Source organism: Rhinolophus ferrumequinum, chromosome 26 (assembly GCF_004115265.2).
Source record: "Rhinolophus ferrumequinum isolate MPI-CBG mRhiFer1 chromosome 26, mRhiFer1_v1.p, whole genome shotgun sequence".
In the NCBI taxonomy this organism is placed as follows: Eukaryota; Metazoa; Chordata; class Mammalia; order Chiroptera; family Rhinolophidae; genus Rhinolophus; species Rhinolophus ferrumequinum.
The window spans coordinates 14,948,510-14,966,174 of NC_046309.1; the positions used below are offsets into that span (position 1 = coordinate 14,948,510).

General features: G+C 53.9%; 1 protein-coding gene across 2 annotated transcripts in view; it reads left to right on the plus strand.

The window, feature by feature from the left end:
* Nucleotides 1-17,009, plus strand: part of PLXNA4 (plexin A4) — a 415,500-nt gene extending 398,491 nt beyond the window's left edge. For both annotated transcript variants that reach the window (XM_033098740.1, XM_033098741.1), the window contains exons 30-32: nt 2,407-2,619; nt 9,549-9,699; nt 11,734-17,009. In XM_033098740.1, the coding sequence (XP_032954631.1) occupies nt 2,407-2,619; nt 9,549-9,699; nt 11,734-11,829 (460 nt within the window). In that variant the 3' untranslated portion in view covers nt 11,830-17,009. The remainder of the gene's footprint in view (nt 1-2,406; nt 2,620-9,548; nt 9,700-11,733) is intronic.
* The last annotated feature ends 656 nt before the right edge of the window (nt 17,010-17,665 follow it).

A 17,665-nucleotide genomic window follows, 5' to 3' on the forward strand; every position in this document is an offset into this window, starting at 1 on the left:
CTGCCAGTGAGTCTTCCTCCTTACCACCCCATTTGAATGGCAGCAGTCTTCAGAATACGAGACCTGCTCTGCCCAGAACTTCTCTGATGGTCCCTGCTGGGGAGAGCTGGCATTTTCAAAACATCCCTGTGTGTCCTTATAGCACATTCACGGCAGGTCACCTGGAATAGTTTCTAAGCCGTGTGCCTTCAGCCCAGACCTCCTGCTGGGGGAAGGCCACCTCCAGGGGTGCCATGGTGTCCTGGGGCTGAGGGCAGAGGCTCCCTTGTGCCAGCTCTTCCAGGCCCTCAGAACCTCAGTTCCCAAAGAACTCCAGTCCCCAGGAAGGCAAGCTGGTTAGGAGACAGTGGTACCCAGCTCAGGGACTTTCACCAAAGGGCACTCTCCTGACCTTTGTCATTGCTACCTGGGCAAGAAGCAGTTAGTCCGGGAATGATGAGATTTGCATATTGACTTAGAGTTCACTGTCCCTGATTGAAAAGAGATTGTTTCTTTGTTCCTGGCCAAAGTTGGAACCTGCCGGCTTCCTCCACATTCTGCTTCTTTCTCTCTTGTAAGTAGACCTGCTCATTTAGACTGAGTGACTGCAATCAACCAGAGATTAGTGCCACCACTAATGTTAATAATATGCTAATATTTCATTAGGCAGGAGACTCTGTGTGGTACCCTGGCTTCCCTATTTGATTTGCCTGTCAGCACAACTGGCTTAAGGAGAGAGGGTGTAGGGCAGAAACAGCCATACAGCTCATATGGCCTCCTAGCGTCCTTCCTGTGGGTAGGACTTCTGGAAACAGGAAGGTGTGGACAGGAGACTGTATTAGCTGGGCAGCCAGGGGTCTTTCATCCGGAGCTCTGAGCCCAGCTGTCATGGTCTCCCCAGGGCAGCTGCTGTGACCCCGACTCACCCCAGTGGCATGATTCTCTGTGCCATCCCTGGATTTCCCACCTGGATTTCCCAGGATGACATAAGTGCCACTTACCATTGTCAGAACTCAATGCTGCCTGCCGGAGCTTGCGCGGCACACTTTGTAGGAACGTAATATGTACTTGTTGATTGATTGGCAGTCTCGAATACGAGGTCCGACTGTATTTATAGCATTTATTGTATGTATGTACTGACACATATAGAGATACGACACATATAGAAATATTGTTCTCACTGTTTGAAATAAAGTAATTCAAAGAGTTTAAGCTCCAAGAGGCAAGCCAAACACAGGCAAATATTAGGGCTATTACCAACAGTGAGAACAGCAACCCAAGTAACAATAACAGGTCAGGGGAAGTGGCAGGAAGTGAGGAGGTGGGGGCCAAGGGAGGGGAATAGGGGCTCCTCGCTTGATGCCCCCCTGCTTCCTCACCTGCGTCTCAGCAGGCTGGATGGAGCCACAGAACCGGAAAGCCAGAGAGGCCAGCCCCGCGGGCAGGTGGGCAGGTTTCTCCCGACGCCCCAGTACCCTTCTTAGCAACAGCGTGACTTGTACGCACACAACCACCGACCACCAGGGATGTTCTTCTCTTTGTCTTTGTTTAGCTGAGTCCCCTCCCAGTAGCACCTTTCTCCCCGCTCCATCCAGGTCCCATCCAGCTCAGGGACACCTATGCGTCTTTCAAACTGAGACCATCAAGTGCCGCCCCCTCTGGGAAGACTCTCTGGGCACTTCCGCACGGGTGGACGTGATGCCCCCTCCCTGTGGCCCACATTGGGTCCTTCCGTGCTGGCACGGATAGTTTGCAGAGCACATCCTTGCTTGCATGTCTGGCTTCCCCATGAGCCCCCCAGAATGCGGGGGCTGTGTCAGTCACACGGTAGCCCCGGTGGCTCACACAGTGCCTGGTATGCCACAGGAACTAACTGGAAGAAAGAGGGAGGGGAAGGAGGGAACCCAGTGGGCAGGCGAGAGGCCGTGAAGGTGGGTTTTCAGCATGCCAGCTTGGGGGTGAGTCATCAGGTAGCCCCACTGCCCTCACCATTAGGTCCAAGCGGGTGTTACCAGGCAGGGAGGAAGGGTGGGCTTCTCCCAAGTTCTACAGCGGAGGGCTCAGAGTAAGATACAAAGCCCACATTCTTTAAGGTTTTGTCAACTGGATGTGCCTTGTCTCTGGCACAGAGGGCAGACAGTGGAGTAGACAGCCGGAAAGTCCACTTTCCGGCACCCATCGTGGCTGCCTGTGACCCCAAAGCCTGTGCTATGGGGGAGACGGGGAGCCGCCAGTGCCCATATGCACTGGGTCTCCAGACGGACTCTTCAGCCTTGCTGCTCTTTAGTTTCCTGGGAGGTACATGGATGGCCTAGAGGAGGCCCTTCGTTGGTCGCCAGTCATTTCTCTTTCCCCTGAGAACTCTCTGGGCCAAGCTGCAGGCCCCGCGCCGTCTCCCCTGACCCTCTGCCTCTCCCCTCCGCACAGCCTGCCCTTGCGGTTTTGGGTCAACATGATCAAGAACCCACAGTTCGTGTTCGACATCCACAAGAACAGCATCACGGACGCCTGCCTCTCCGTGGTGGCCCAGACCTTCATGGACTCCTGCTCCACGTCGGAACACCGGCTGGGCAAGGACTCCCCGTCCAACAAGCTGCTGTATGCCAAGGATATTCCCAGCTACAAGAACTGGGTGGAGAGGTGAGTGCTGGCCCAGGGCGCCAAGACAGGCCCTGCGGCCGCGGGCAACTTCCTTTGACTAGGGGTCTCCCCCCTGTCCCCCAAGATGGGCTGGGGCTTACGATGACTGATCCAATACCACACCCCCTGGGACCGTGTATTGTCCGCTGAAACAAGAATTGGGGAACTTGGCTGGAAGTTGCCCCTGGGCTCTGCGTCCCTACGTGGGAGGCTGAGATCTTGGTGGCTGAAGTTCTTTCTAGGCTCGGGAAGGAAATACAGTCCCCTGCTCTAATCCCCACCAACAAAAAATTTCGAAGGACTGAATAACTGGTCTTGCCACAGAAAGGCCGGAGGCCTTTCCCCATCCGCCCCGTCCACCTGGCAGTCCGCCCAGCCTTCTGGGGGAATGTCACTGTCACTTTGAACAGCTTCTTACTGTCCCGGTCCCTTGACTCTCACATGGTGAGCTCTTGATGCCCTGGGCCTTGCAGTGCGTTCTCACCCACAATGCCCCTGGTCTAATCATAGTCTCATGCACCTGCGACTAGAGAGCCACCTGTAAGCTGCGGTACTGGGTTGTCTTGGTGCAAAACTAACTTCTGGTAAAGAACACGTGTGGTTTATCTGGGCCACAACAGTTCCATATGCCAAGCACCTGAGCTAAGCCACCAGACGATGCTTTATTTATTTATTCATGACGGTAGCCCTGGAATATTAGAGGACAGGATTTCTAACCTCATTTTGTGCCCATGAAGGGGAAGAAGTACACACGGAGAATGGCTAAGTAATCAGCCCAAGATGACTGAACTGGCCAAAATGAAAGTAGAGCCCCAAAGTCAGCTGACTCCCAAATCTCTTTTCTACTTTATTTATGATACTTGTAGGGTTTCTGCCAACACATATGGCGTCTCTGGGAATGAGGGAAGGTGCCCCTTTCTACCTGAGAATGTGGTCCCATGCCAGGATGCATGGTTTGTTGAGTGAGGGGCTAGTTGTCAGCCCCAGCTGACCCTCTCAGCAGCACTTGCACAGTGAACAACCTGCACAACTGTACATGGCAGTCCTACTTTTAGTGTGCCGTTCTCTTGTATTCTAAGTAACTTAAAGATAGGAGGCCTGGGTGGAAGCTCAGATTTGGTGACTTTTTAAAGAATAAGAAATTGTTCCTGAAGACAAAATGAATAGTATCGTTTCATTCATGGCAGAGAGACAGTCTCCATCTTTATTCTTGAAAATTGCCTTCTCTTGTGCAGAGGGAATAGCTAAGAAGGGGTGTGGTCCTGGCCACCTTGGTAACACAGCCTTACAAAAAGCGTTGACTTTTCTTTTCCCCCTCCACTCTGTTCTTTGATAACCTCCCCGTCCATTCCTACTAATGCCTATGAGCACGCCGCCGTGGCTGTCGGAGAGAGAGAGCTAACTCTGCTCCTTGCACCTGATTGTGTCTGAGTCACCAAGAGGGGCTCTTACCTCTCTCTACATAAAGGGCAGCTCATTCTTTGGACAGTAGAACTGCCAGGAGCAGGCTCTCCCTACGTGGTCTGTCGGTTCTGCGACAGAGAGAAAGAGGTAGCAGCTGGGCTTTTGGTTATCCCTGCATGGAGGGATGCAAGGTCCCTGTGATAGGCCCTCAGGCAGGGCGGAAGGGAGAAGGGATGTGAAAGGCTGGGGGCATTTATGAAACATCTGCATAGAGGACACTCCCCGGAACACGGCCAGTTCATCGGAGATCAGAATAAAGCATGCCCCAGGCTAATGGGCTCCCTTTGACTTGGTGCTAAATGAGATTTGTGCGGTGCAGCTGCTACAGGTCACGAGTAACCACGGTCCATTTGGTTATTTTTAGGAGTGGTTTGATGGTTTTCATTTCTTATCCCACCAGTTTCTTAGCAACCAGTGGTACTCTCAGGAAAGTCATCTTTCTCTTGCTTGAGGTCCCAAATCCCTTCTCTCATTCTGGGATGAGGGTACAAAGACGGAGAGATGGGGAAACCGCAAGCACAGGTGTGGCGATCAAGCCCAGAGTGCTTCTTACTTGGTGATGAATGGATCAGTGTCACGCTCTGACCCCAGAACATTAGCCTCTGAGCTTGTCTGGTTCCGTGAAAGGCAAAATGAGTCCAGAAATACAGAACTCACTCGGGATCCGCAGCAAGCCTGACCTCCCACCTCAGGGCCCTGGCAGCCTGTGGTTCAGAAGGATGGTGGTCGAATGCCCTCCTCTCTGGCCAGGGCTTGCCCACCTCTGATTTCACTGCCCAGCTGCTGTGAGCACACAATAGCCTGCACAGGAATCAGGCTCAGCAGCTCACTGTGGTAAAGTGCACCCTGCACACATGTGGGGAGGCTTTCTGTCCCATCACAGTGACTAAGAACAGCGATTACTCTGGCTGGTCCTCTCTATAAAGGGGGAGGAAAGCATATGGATTCAGGAGGCCTCTTCACTCTATGGGTTGAGCAGCCCACATCTTGGGATCGCACCTATGCTGGTTTGTGTCTCCTAAAAGTTCTTCAGCTACCCTTCCTCTCACGTGACCTCTCATCTGTCCTCCCACCCACCCTTCCACCCCCTTCCTGCCTCCAAATACCTTGCAGCGCGAGGGGTGGGCGGCCCCCCTGCAGATCCCCGTCGTAGCTGCCTCCCTTCAAGCAGCAGGGCTTTTGCTCAGGGGAGGAGCATCTCTGGGTTCCCCAGCAGCAATCAACTGCCACATTCATCTTCCCGAGCAGAACTCACCAGTGCGACAGTGTCCGTCACCGCCAACTGGGGTGTCACGATCAGTTGTGATTTCTATTTCATTACCAAGAGCGGTACTATTTTCCTGTGGGGCGGTGCTCTCCTCGCGCTATAAACTGGAAGAGCTTCGAGGCAGTTCCCCTGGCACCATTAGCTCGCTGACTTGTAGTCACAGGCTTTCCACACAGGAGTGACTGCAGTGGAGTCACAGCTGGCCCACTCGGGAGAGGACCAGAGGGGTGCCGCACGGATGAATGCCATCGATCACAGGTGTCACCGCGTGAAAAAGGTTAAGAATTTTAAATATTTAAATATGCCTCCTCAGGAAACCGTCTATTCGAAATAGAGAGCGGTGACAGTCCACCCCGGGAGCAATACGGGAGGTGAAGTATAGACATTTCATTAACGTGTTCATTAAACCCCGGGGCAAAGCTTTATGGTATCCATCGTGGGTGCGTTGGGCACTCGGGGTAGGTTAGACTTGACCCTTCCCTGTGGCTCTCGTGGGGAAGGAGGACATGCTCGGCAAACCCCACAAACCGTGATACTGGGGTGCTCAGAGAGGGGTCAGTGAAGGAGTCACAAAGGCAGAGACGTTTGTGCAGGGCCTGCAAAGGCAAGTGTCTGGGGACATCAGAGCATCAGGCTCCAACTGTCTTTCACGTCTGACCTTCACCCCTGAGGTGTTTAAAGGGATGATGTCACTTTGTTATTCTCTAAGAGTTCGGGGCATCGGAGACCACCTTCTTAATCACAAGAGCCACCCTAAAGGCAGAGATGGGACACCCACCCTCACACACCTGGCCCAGCTCATAGAAGCCCACAAATGCAAACCTCTGCAGACTGGTCAACAGAGGAGAAGCCAGCTCTTTGGGGCCCTTCCCTTTGTGGCAGCTCCCCGGGGACTGGTGCTGGGACCACAGGGTACAGGCACCCACCTGGTGTGAGCAAATGCAGGAGTGGTGGGGCCTGGACTCCTCAGGCTGGCAGGGGCCAGCCTGCCAGCTGGAGGGGAGTCCTGGCGACTTTTAGGGCACCAGTCTCTTCTGAAGAAGGACTCCCCTGCAGGCGGAAATCCCATAGGAGCAAGTTCAAGTACAGGGGCGCAGGCTGACCTTTCCCTTCCTCACTGCACAGCCAGCTGATGAGGACACTTGTTTGCAGTTCATTAATGGGGCATAATTGCATCCTTCACAATCAATAAGGCTTCTCAGTGGTGGAGCCCAAAGGCCCACACAGCAAGGGCTGAGAAGGAAGCAATTGTGCACACAGCTGTGAGACGCCAGGTCATTATCAGGTTCAGGGGGTGCTGGCAAGGTGGTAGGGTTGGGCGGAGCCCTGTAGTGGCATAGGGAGAGGTCCAGGTTGGGTCGGCAAAGCCCTCCAGGAAGGATGGGTCCGCGTAGCACCTGGCAGGGCTGGGGACGAGAACAGGACAATGTCAGGCGATCCCCAAGCCCCCACACTTCTCAGGGCATTACGCTGTCCCTGACCACTCAGCTCAGTGATTTAGAACTTACTGGAGGTGAAGACGTGTGGTGGATCCACCTGTGGGCTAGTAAGTGGCCAGAGACACGCACTAGTCCCATCCAGTGCCCTCCACACACAGGCAACAGAGACGGGGCCGCACACTGCAGACCTGAGCTCACTGTTAGAAGACGCAAAGCGCCGCCAGGCAGGGCCGCCACCCAGTCCTACAGATGAGAAGATTAGAACCCCTGGCCTCTCCCCACCCCACTCTAACCCCAACCCACCCCTACCCCTCTCTTCCTCACACACAGACACACTTTCTAAACATCCCCTTTGGAGGAACGACTGGGCGTTGAGTGTGCTGCAAGGCAAGCCGTTGCCAAGGGACAGAGTGTAGGCCTCTGCTCTTTCCAGTGGAGACGGGGGGCGCTAACCTGCTCTCGTGTACCTCAGGGACGAGAAAGGCAGCAGTGGGAGCCCTGGTGCTGTTTGCCAAAGCCTGACAGAACCATCCGTCTACCTGGGAAAGGTTCGCGGGCAAGTAATGGAAACAGCAGGAGTCTTTGCTACTGGGGACAGTCGTGTCCTCTCGGGGAGGGGGCCTGGGTTTTCACCCTGGTCAGTTGCTGTGACTGTCCACGGGTGACAGAGTGTAACTGTCCAGAGGGAGCCGTGTGGGCAGAGCCGCGTCTGGCTGCTGGCCACGGAAGAGAAGCGACAGGCGTCTTTTGTTCACCAATACGACCTGAGAATATAACCCTTTACCTGACAAACAGATTTTGCTTGGTAGGCATAGAATCCTTGAGGTACAATGACACAAATCTCTTCAGGAGTAGCCCTGGTGGGAGCCACCACTGAAACCACTGGGTGTCTGCTGTAGAAGGGAACCCTGGAACTTACTGCATTCCAGAAAGAGTGGTAATGAATCAAGACTCTGACTAAAACTTCTGTACCTGGAACATCATGAAATTACTTAGAACCCCAAGGAACCTGGGGAGGTTTTAGGGTGGGCGGCAGGTCTGGAAGAGCGGGCTCTTCTGGGATACAGCAAAGGAACCAAAATGAAACAAGACAAGGAACCAACCAAGGACCTGAGAGCTCTGAAGATGGGGACGGGCCCGGTAACAGAGGAGCTCGCACTGAAAGAAGGATGGAAGCCCCCGTGAGCCCCTGCAGGACGGCCTCCCTGAGCCCCAGGCTCCTCTGAGAAAGGCCATTTCATTAAGCTCTTGTCCTTGCGCCTCTTTCGACAGCTTGTCATGGGCCGAGACCTCCCGCCAAAATGCAATTAGTTCAGCAAAGCAGTTGGCGAGTGTGTCTGTGTGTGGTGGGCCCCTGAGGGACAGAGGAGTTTCTCTCCCACCAGCCCCTCCCCTGCCAGAGGGTGCAGGTTTCATCTCCCTCCCGCTGCCTTCCTCTTTCCCAGACTGAAGGATGGGTCTGCAATCACAGTGTGGCTGCGGCTCCAGGCAGGGCGGCCATCTAGCCCTCAGCGCCCCGAATGCTCTGGCGGCAAATTGAACTGTCATTCAATGGCAGGCCCTTGAGCGTGATGGCTGGGGGAGCACAGGAGGGCCACCTCTGCCAGCCTGTCACCCAACTCCTGGTCACCAATGGGGAAAGGTAGGGGTAGGGGACTGATGGATTCGTGGTCTGTGCCGTGAGGGACGTGATCTGGGAGCACAGAGGGCCAGGGGCCAGGGGGAGATTGTCCAGAGCCTCTGAGAATGCCCCCTGCACTCACCTGATGGAGCCTTGAGTCTGGGAACTCCCCGGGCCTGGCACTGTCACCTGCACTTACGCTGGTGACAGTGAGTGCGTCTCCTAAAACATTGTGCCCCAGATGCCTCACTTGCCTCAACCTAGTCCCTGGCCTGGCGACTGCCCCTGCGCCCTCCTCCATTCTAAGGAGGTTCTCAGGCTTGCTTTCCCCAGCATTGAAGCTGGGGTCCTGCAGGGATCCCTGGGTGTGCTTGCCCCCTGTCCCAACACTGCTCTGCCTTTGCAGGTACCTGATCCCTTTGATGTAGCTCACACCCAGAAAGCTCCCTGGAGAGGGTGGGGCTGCCTTGGGGCACTGGGGCCCTTCGGTTCTTCATTAGAAAGTGCACAGCTCCCCTCTGGCAGGGGAGCTGGGGTTTGCTGCATAAAATGTCAAATTGCAGAAATTAAAAATGTAAATGCTGGCATCTAATTAACCAGTTGACAACAGTGCACAGCTGCAAGTGACAGTGACTGATTGCCTTCCACCAGCGTCCCTCCCTAAGCAGCCCCCAGCTCTTCCTGGTGAACCCCAGAAAGGGCAGGACATCAAGGCAGTACTACTCGGAAGAGCCTTTGGGCCCTCTGGAGGGGACCTCTTACGTCTACGGGGACTGGGGGTGAGGGAGGTGTTCGAGGGACACGAGAGACCCACTGGACCACTCTTGCAGGTCGCTGGGAGCAACGCCTTTGCAGGAGACGGCTCCTCCTCACTCCTGGTCTCACCCTGCACCCTCTGACAATGTCTGGACCACTCACTGTCCACATCCCTTTCCTCTGTGCCTCCTGCATCCAGAGCTGCAAAGGGCTCTCCCTGGGCCAGACCCAGAAGCCTAGATGGGAGAGCACACACCGTGGTCCCCCAGGGCTCACACACCGGCCTCCACTGGCCCAGACCCAGTGCTGGCAGCGTCCCTCTTTCCGCTCTTCCCTGTGCACGGCTCCAACCCCTTTCTTGCCCACCCCCGTCCCTCGACAGGTATTACTCAGACATCGGGAAGATGCCGGCCATCAGTGACCAGGACATGAATGCGTACCTGGCCGAGCAGTCCCGGATGCACATGAATGAGTTCAACACCATGAGCGCGCTCTCGGAGATCTTCTCCTACGTGGGCAAGTACGCCGAGGAGGTGAGCCCTGCCCTGCTGCCAGGGCCTGTTGGGAAGGACGGGGGCAGAGACGGCAGAACCCCTGCCCGGAGCAGCTCCTGTGCCCAAGTACCACCCCTGACGCCCCTCCCTCTGCTGGAGAAACTCTACCATCCAGCACTCGGGGTCTGTGCTCCAGACACTGGGGCACCAGAAAGGTTCATTCTCTACATTCTGCATCCGCGCCCGTTCTTCTCAGATGTATGGATCAAGTGTCTTTCATTTTTATTTCCTCTTTTTATTCTCATTCCTTCCCTGCTATTTCTTCTTTTATTTTTTCCATTTCTCCCTCTGATCTCATTTTCTTTAAACAAGCAATTCCCCACTCCCATGGACAGGCCACATGGCATGGCATAGCCTGGCATGGTATGGTATGATATAGAATGGTATGGCGTGGTATGACATGAGAACAGAATAGATACAAAACAGAGTAGAATGGAATCTGTTTTTACTTGCTGTGCTCCCCAGTTGGAAAACCTCACCTGGGTCGCTGCCTTCTCTCTGGCCAGTGCACCGGTGCTTGTGGGAGTGTCCTTGGTCATGCAGGCTTAGACCGCGTGTCCTTGGTCATGCAGGCTTAGACCGCGTGGGTTCAGATCCCGGCTCCCTGCCCGGCTTCTCTCCCTCTTCCCAGCCTCATCGCCAGGAGAGGGTCTAGGAAGCCCAGGGGGAGGAGGGAGCCCCCACAGGGCCCCTTCTGTGTCCCACACAATGCTGGGAGCCTCAAGTAAAGGGGAAGTCAGTAGTGGGCCCTGAGGGGAAGGACACCAGTGCCAGTCTGCGGGCCAGTGCCGGCCCAGGGCACAGTGTTTCCCTGGCCGTGGCCTCATGACAAGTCAGGACAATGTAGAGAATGCCAGTTTATGAGTGCAACTGGCTCGTCTTGGAAAGGACAGTCCTTTAGTCTGTAAGTACACTCACCTGCTGTTGCTGTTAAAATGTCCCATTTTATGGAATGCTGGTGCCAGGAACTGGTAGTTCTCGACTAGCTAAGAAGTTGGCAACTCTAGCGTGGTCTCCCTAATTAAAAATACATGAGCTGGGCCAGGAAATCCAAAGGTCTGGGAGGCTCCCCTCAAGCCCTCCCTGTGCTGCTCCCTGCCCCCTCACTCCCCAGGCCCAGAAGTTTCCACCCGTTTGGTACATGCCCCTCCTGGAGCAGGCCTTGTGTGAAGGGCGTTCAGCTCAGGTGTGCTACCTGACTTTACGTCTCCCCCGGAGCAGCCTAGAGGGGGGCTAGTCGTTCCCACATTTTACAGACGAGATAAGAGTACAGGCGTTACAAGTTTTGTCCCAGATCATCCAGTGAGAAACGAGTGGACCCCTTGTTCCGTCCCACGGCTACTGACTCCCAGTGAGATGCTCACACATTTTCCTTCACGTGCCACAATCGCTGTCATTGTTCTCCACCAACCATCAGGTCGCAGAAAAGCCTTGGGCAGACCTTGTCCATGGGGTGTGAATGACCAGCAAAACTTAAGACACAGTAAGCTTTGAGAGGTATTTGTTTCTAAACAGACAAAGTGAAGACAAATGACCTTCTCAGTGCGGAATCTCGGGCCTTGGGGAGCTGATGGGAAGACTTCCCTTTTTGGAAAGGAGGGGTGGCATTTCTTAATATTCATGAAATCCCTTGCCCCTGGGACACTGGGCGCCCACTTCTACGTTGGCTGTGGAACTCTCTGCGATGTAACATCTTGGCACAGGTGTCTTCTGCCTACGGCCAGCTGCCTCACGTGGGCAGGAAAATGCACACATTTATTTAGACAGATGAGGTGTGTGCTGACTTGCTGTGCCCATTGCCACAAGGGTGCCCACACAGTGTACCCACGAAGAGTGCCCCCCACCCCCACCTGTTACCCAGGCTGTCTGCTGACCCAGGAACTTCGTGTGTGCATCTTCGCACGCACAGGTCTCCCCACACCTTCTGACGACTTCCTCCCGTCTGTGTGTACCCTCAGAACACACACACATGCATGCAAACTAGTAACCTCCCTGTTCTTGGCTCTTCAACAGATCCTTGGACCTCTGGACCACGACGACCAGTGTGGGAAGCAGAAACTGGCCTACAAACTAGAACAAGTCATAACCCTCATGAGCTTAGACAGCTGAGAACCGTCCTTCCAGGGCCACCCTGGAGGGAGGGACACACCAAGCCGTGCCTCAGTCTAGATATCATCTTTACCAAGTGCAAGTTCCGCTGGCATCAGCAGCACCCTCGGAGCAGCTCGCTCTCTCTTCTCTCTCTGTCTCCCTCTCTCTCTTCCTCTTTCTGTCTCTCCCTCCTTCCCGGACCCCTTCTCTTTCAGTTTCTCTGCCAACACAATTGAACCAAGCCACCGACCCTCAGCTAGTCCAGAATGGCCAGGCCCACGGCAAGGGACCTGACCAGAAGATTCCAGAAGGGGCTCTTTCCCAGCTGACCCCACGCATTAGCAACAGGGCCCACATACGGACGAGGCGCCGTGGACAGAGGACGTTTCTATGCTGCTACTTCACCTTCCACTTCTGAGAGCCCCCACATTGGTCTGAACCTTGGGCTGGAGAAAAGGCAACGAGCTCAGTATTATCTTTGCTGGGAAGACACCACGTGACTCTCCCTTCCTACCTTTCCATCTCCCAGCGGTCCATCCATGGTATGGTCCCTTTGCAAGTGGGAGAAGAAAGGCCACACCTCCTGCAAGCGGCTGCAATTGGGGGCAGTGGTGAGGAGTGGGAGGTGCTCTGTGAGCTGCCTCCCGCTTGTTGGGTTGGCACCCAGAGGTCTGCTTGTCCCCGTCCATCTGCCAAGTGCTCACAGGGACACGCCTGCCCGGTCTCCTCCTTTGCCTGTGGAAAGCCAGGCAGGAGAAAGACGAGCAGTTACAGTCCCCACGGAGACCCTTCTCACCTGGCTCAGAGGGGCAGAAATGTGAAATGGAGAAGGAGAAGAGGAAAGAGAGTCCAGCTACCCTGATAGTGTAATCTGTTGTTTTCCACTCACCCCCAAGTGCACATGAATCGCAACCATTAGGGGTAACCCATCGCCAGATCCTGAGTGCTGTCTGGAGAAAACACCTTCATCTTCCTCGGTCATCGCTCATCAAGGGTCAGCATAAAACCCAGAGTGTGTCCAGGTGTCCAGGACATCCTACCTCCAGCCGTCTCCATGGCGCTAGCCCCACCATCCTTCCTGAGAACACTGTACAGAGCTGGGGCGCCCAGCCTCGCCGCTCTTCCCTTTGCAGAATCCGGTGCCATTGCTATGCAGACAGATGACTTTGTCACTGGACTGACCAGACCTCCTAGGGAATAATTTTCTCAACATCTCAGCTGTCTCGTGCGTCCCTCTCCTCCCTCATCTTTTCAGCAGTCATCACTGAAAGTTATGTACTCAAGCACAGCCAAAATGCCAGCCAGACTCAGCCCCCAGCGTGTCACGTCTGGAGGGCCCAAAGAGTCAAGCTGAAGGACATGGCCAGAAATGGGAAGAGGGACATAACAACTGACCTCGGCCCTGGCTCTGTCTCTCCATCTGTCCTTCCATCTACAGAAACGTCATTGAAGCCAGCCAGGCAGAGGCACGCTCGTTCACGGGCCTTAGGTGAGCTATTGGGGGAGATGGTCTAACGAGAGTCATGGAAACCTGGAATCTTGAAGGGATCTTAGATGCCATCTGGTCCAGTCTCCCACCACAAACAAGAAACTCTCCTGCAGCCCTACACCCTCTGGGAGACAAGGAGAAGCATCGTTTAAAATGGGATCAGGGATGCATCTTGCCTTCACACCCCAGCCTCAGACACCGTCTCCTGCCATCCACGTGGAGCCCCATGTGGAAAGGGGAAGGAACCACACCATTTCAGGAGCGTCTGTGGAGCATCCTGTACTTTTACGAACGCGGACCCCTTTAAAGATGAATAGGTGTGCGTGTGTGTCTGCCCAGGAGTAGGCAGAGAGCTCAGAAAGATTTCTTGTCCTAGGGAAGGGGATTTTGAAATGTTTCCCTTCTCAGCGCTTGCTCATCAGTTCACCCTGCAGCTCCAGAACATTTCAACACTTGCTTTCTGTGCTGAGTGCTGCCGGGTGGAAGGAGAGGTCGGCTGTGGGTAGGAAATCAGGGCGGTCACTGGCCCAGGGAGGCCTGGACTTGACTGGAGGCCGGGCAGTGGTGCCCCAGAGCAGGGCATATGGGGCATTGAGGAGGTCACACGGTGAGCAAAATGCAGGAAATCTAAGCAATGGGAAGAGGAGACTGGGAGAAGACGCATGTCGGGGTAGGGGTGGGGCGGAAACTAACCAAAGGTTTTGGCAAATGAAGTGCCAGGTGAAGAAGCGTGGAATTTTTACCCCTGATCACTTGATTTCCTCCCCAAAAGCCAGGGCCCTGGCAGGCCAGGAAGGAAGCATGTGGGAAGTGGGCTAAGAAAGCAACTCAGCCGCTGAAGTAGTTTTGCACATGGGAAGGTTGGGGAGGAGACAGACACAAACATATTTAACACAGATTTGCTGAATGGAAGCTGCGTGTGTGTCAGCGTGTGTATGAGTGTTTTGATTTATTTTTTAAGTTTTGCACAGATAGAGAAAAAAAATGAACAAGCAGAAAAAAAGACTGTTATGATGGTTCTGCTGAAGCTTTTATTTTTTACTGGATTATTATTATTGTTATTGTTCCTTTGTCGGTACAGGACTTTATTTTTCCCCCATGTTTTTGTTCTAAGAGAAACTTCGAACACCTCAGAGAAACATAAATGTCAGGAAGAAAGAGGAGGGGAGGACAGACAAATTTCCTTGCTCTCCTCGTTCCTCCTGAGGGAGGAGTTCGGGCAGATTTTCCTTTACCTGGGAGGCATGGGTTGTTGCTTTGTTTACCTGCGATCTCTGTGGCGGGCTTGGGGGTGGAGAAATAGGGTTGAGTCATACACACAGAGCCACGACCCATCTTGCCCATAAAGATTCTTTCCTTCGGCTGTTTGTTTGTTTTCCATTTCTTTCATTTGGATTCTTAGCGCATGTGTGATATGTTTCAAAGTTAAGACAAGGCAGCATTGTCAAAAAGCTAAGAGTTTCTCTCAAATCTCCTATCCAAAACTCCCCTTGGAGTCCCCGATTTCTTGGCAGAGACCAGAGAGCTGCCCAGGCAGCATGAGGAGGCAGCAGCAGCCAGAGAAGGGAGTTGGGCAGACGCGGGCCTGTGGCAGGGAGGTCACCACGAGGCTTTCCTCTCTGTCCCAGTTCATTGGCAGGGTCAACATTCTGTTTAAGGTGGAACCTTTATCTGACTCCTTGAGTCCTGGGCAGAGAGCAAGGGTAAAAAGGCCACCCTGCCCCACTCCAGCACCCTCCTCCCCAAGAGACAATGCGGCCAAAATAACTGACCTGGGTTGGGGGGGGGGTTAAATTGGAGGGAGATGGGCTCAAGGCTGGTAGGGGTGTGGAGTGGAAGGATGCTTAGTGGGGTCCTAAACATAAAAGAAGGGGTAAATAGAAGCTGAGAAAGACAGCTGCAGGCAGGTCGTTTCACCCGGGGAGGGGTGGGGGAGAGGACACAAGTCTCCCCACGTGTGGGCTTTGGCCCCCTTTGTCCTTCTTTAGAAGGAGAATCCCCAACATGTGTTGATAACTACAAATAGTGCCATTAAGTGAAGTTGGCTATTGTTGTCAGTTACTTCCTCAGGAAAATATTTTTTCTTGCCTTCTGCTTTCAAGGTGGTTTTAAATTTGGGGCCCGCCTGAGGGTCCCCCAGGCCAAGGTACGTTCACACCCCCAGAGTGACACACACACTCATAGGCAGCCCTGGGGCCCTCCCTCTGGTGAGCCTGGGGACCAGGGAGTGAGGCCCCAAAAGTCATCTCAAATAAATCCCAAAGTTTGACACCGACTGTCCAGGCAGAAGTGGGGGTAGCTGGCCGTTGTCTCTGACCCTGTCCGCTCAGGCCCAGCTCTGACCTCCAGCCTGGGGTTAACGTCCATATACTATCCCAGAGCCCCCACGCCTTTCCCATACCGAGGTCTTTGTGCTCATGTTCCCCTTGCATGTCTGGCTTCTGAGTGTGCCACCGCTTGTCCCTCTTGCCCACCGCCTGCACGTGTAGCCTCTGCCCCAATGCCATATGTCCACTAAAGAACCAGAGCTGCTGAGACCCTGTGGGCAGCTGAGCTCTCACAGTCCAGCCCTCTGGGACTGCCCGAGGCCCGTGCCACCTCCCTGAGTGGTCGGGGCTCCCTCACCCAGCCAGGGCCCCCGTAGGACCCACAGCAATGATTTCTCGAATGACCTCCCCTCTTGGTCAGAGGCAAGTCCTGCTGATGTTTCCGGAACCCTGAAAGGAAAGCCCCATTTCCCATCTGCCTCCTTTCTCAGGACAAAGGGGACACTTCCTGTGGCTTCACAGGATGCAAAAATCAAGTACTTAACCTAGTGAAGGTTAGAGTTCATTATTGTTAATTGAGAACAAACGTTCCCCGGCCCAGAGAGCCAAGGAGGGAGGGAAGACCCAGGGGGGTGCTCTGCAGGCAGAAAGCCCGAGACACCCCTTTCTTGGCCCTTCCAGTAGTGGGCTGCCCCCGTGGGCAGTCGCAGCTCGGGTCTCTGAGAAGCATTTCTGTGACTGAATAACCTCCAGGTACCGAATCCCCACGTGCCCCCAGGAAAGACCCCCCCACCTGCCCATACACAGATCCTGGTTCCTTTCTGGACTTTTTTCTTGCTCCTAGTTCACGTCAAAGACGTCCTCTGAGCCCCTCACTTTCCCTGCCAGCCCTGAGGACAAGTGACTGAGGGCCCCTGATCCCTCAGCCCCTCCCTTTTCCTTTAAACTGTATATGGGCTGTTTATTTGGGGTTTTGTAGTTGTTTCTTTTTTATTTATATATTTTAAGAGTTCAAGATTAAGGAGGGAGCCCAGCTGTGGACCTAAAGTCCAAATCACTAGGGGGGAGAAACAAAACCCTTTACCTGTGATTTTTAAGGGGATGAGAAGAGCTTCAGGGCCGGTGGGGGTGACAGCCTCTCCCTGTTGTTACAGAAATGGGTCATGGCACCCCCCGGGTGTGGACATGCCAGGGGACGCATCCTCACAGCTGCTACTATTCTCGCTTCCCCTGCCCCTTGGTTGGCTGGAGCCCGCAATGCTACCCTTTCTCCTCCTGACTTCTGCCGCCTCAACGCCACAGGTGTAGCAAATTTTACGGTGTAGCCTTATTTTACAGATGGGAAGCTGAGGTACAGCCACAGGTGACATTGATGAGGCAGCTCCTGAGAGAGGCTGGCCCGCTGCGAGCCTCTTCTCACGGTGCTTAGAGGTGGACGAAACCCTCCATAAGGAACCATTCCTGTTTATCGGAAAAGAATCTCAGCGCGGTAAAAGTTTCAGACACTCAAGAGAGATCTTTTTTTTTTTTTTTTTTTTAAAAAGCTAGAAACCTTTGCCCCCCAATACAATTATTTTTATTAGGGAGAGCATCCAACGTTATAAAATACATAGGATTTTTCGGTTGTAAAAATAATACGTACTTTATTAGAGTCCCAATTAAATTCCTGGAGTAGACCCATGACTACCCCAAAGCAAAGCTAAACGAAACAAAACCAAACCCTGAATGAATGCAAAGAACTTTCTGTTTGTATTGGCGCAGATAGCGAGGTGGGCCAGGGGTCGCGTTTATTGGGTGGGTGAGCCCCACATCCCCACCACTCCACCCCCTTTCACTCCGTCCAGCCTTAGCTCCAGGCTGCCCCGGATGTTGTTGAATCCTATAACCAGTTCTCAGCTTCTCCCAAAGTGCAGGGAGACCCTGTTAGGGATTGTCATGGAGGGACCTGAGACCCCTCTCCAGAGAATGCAAAAGCTCATGACAAAGAGACAGGTCTATGTCGCTCATCTGCCATGGGTTTCTTTATCTGTAATTAGAGCTGCTTTTGTTAGTCTCTTGGAGCTTACAACTCGAGCACATTGTGGAAGGGCTCCCTTAC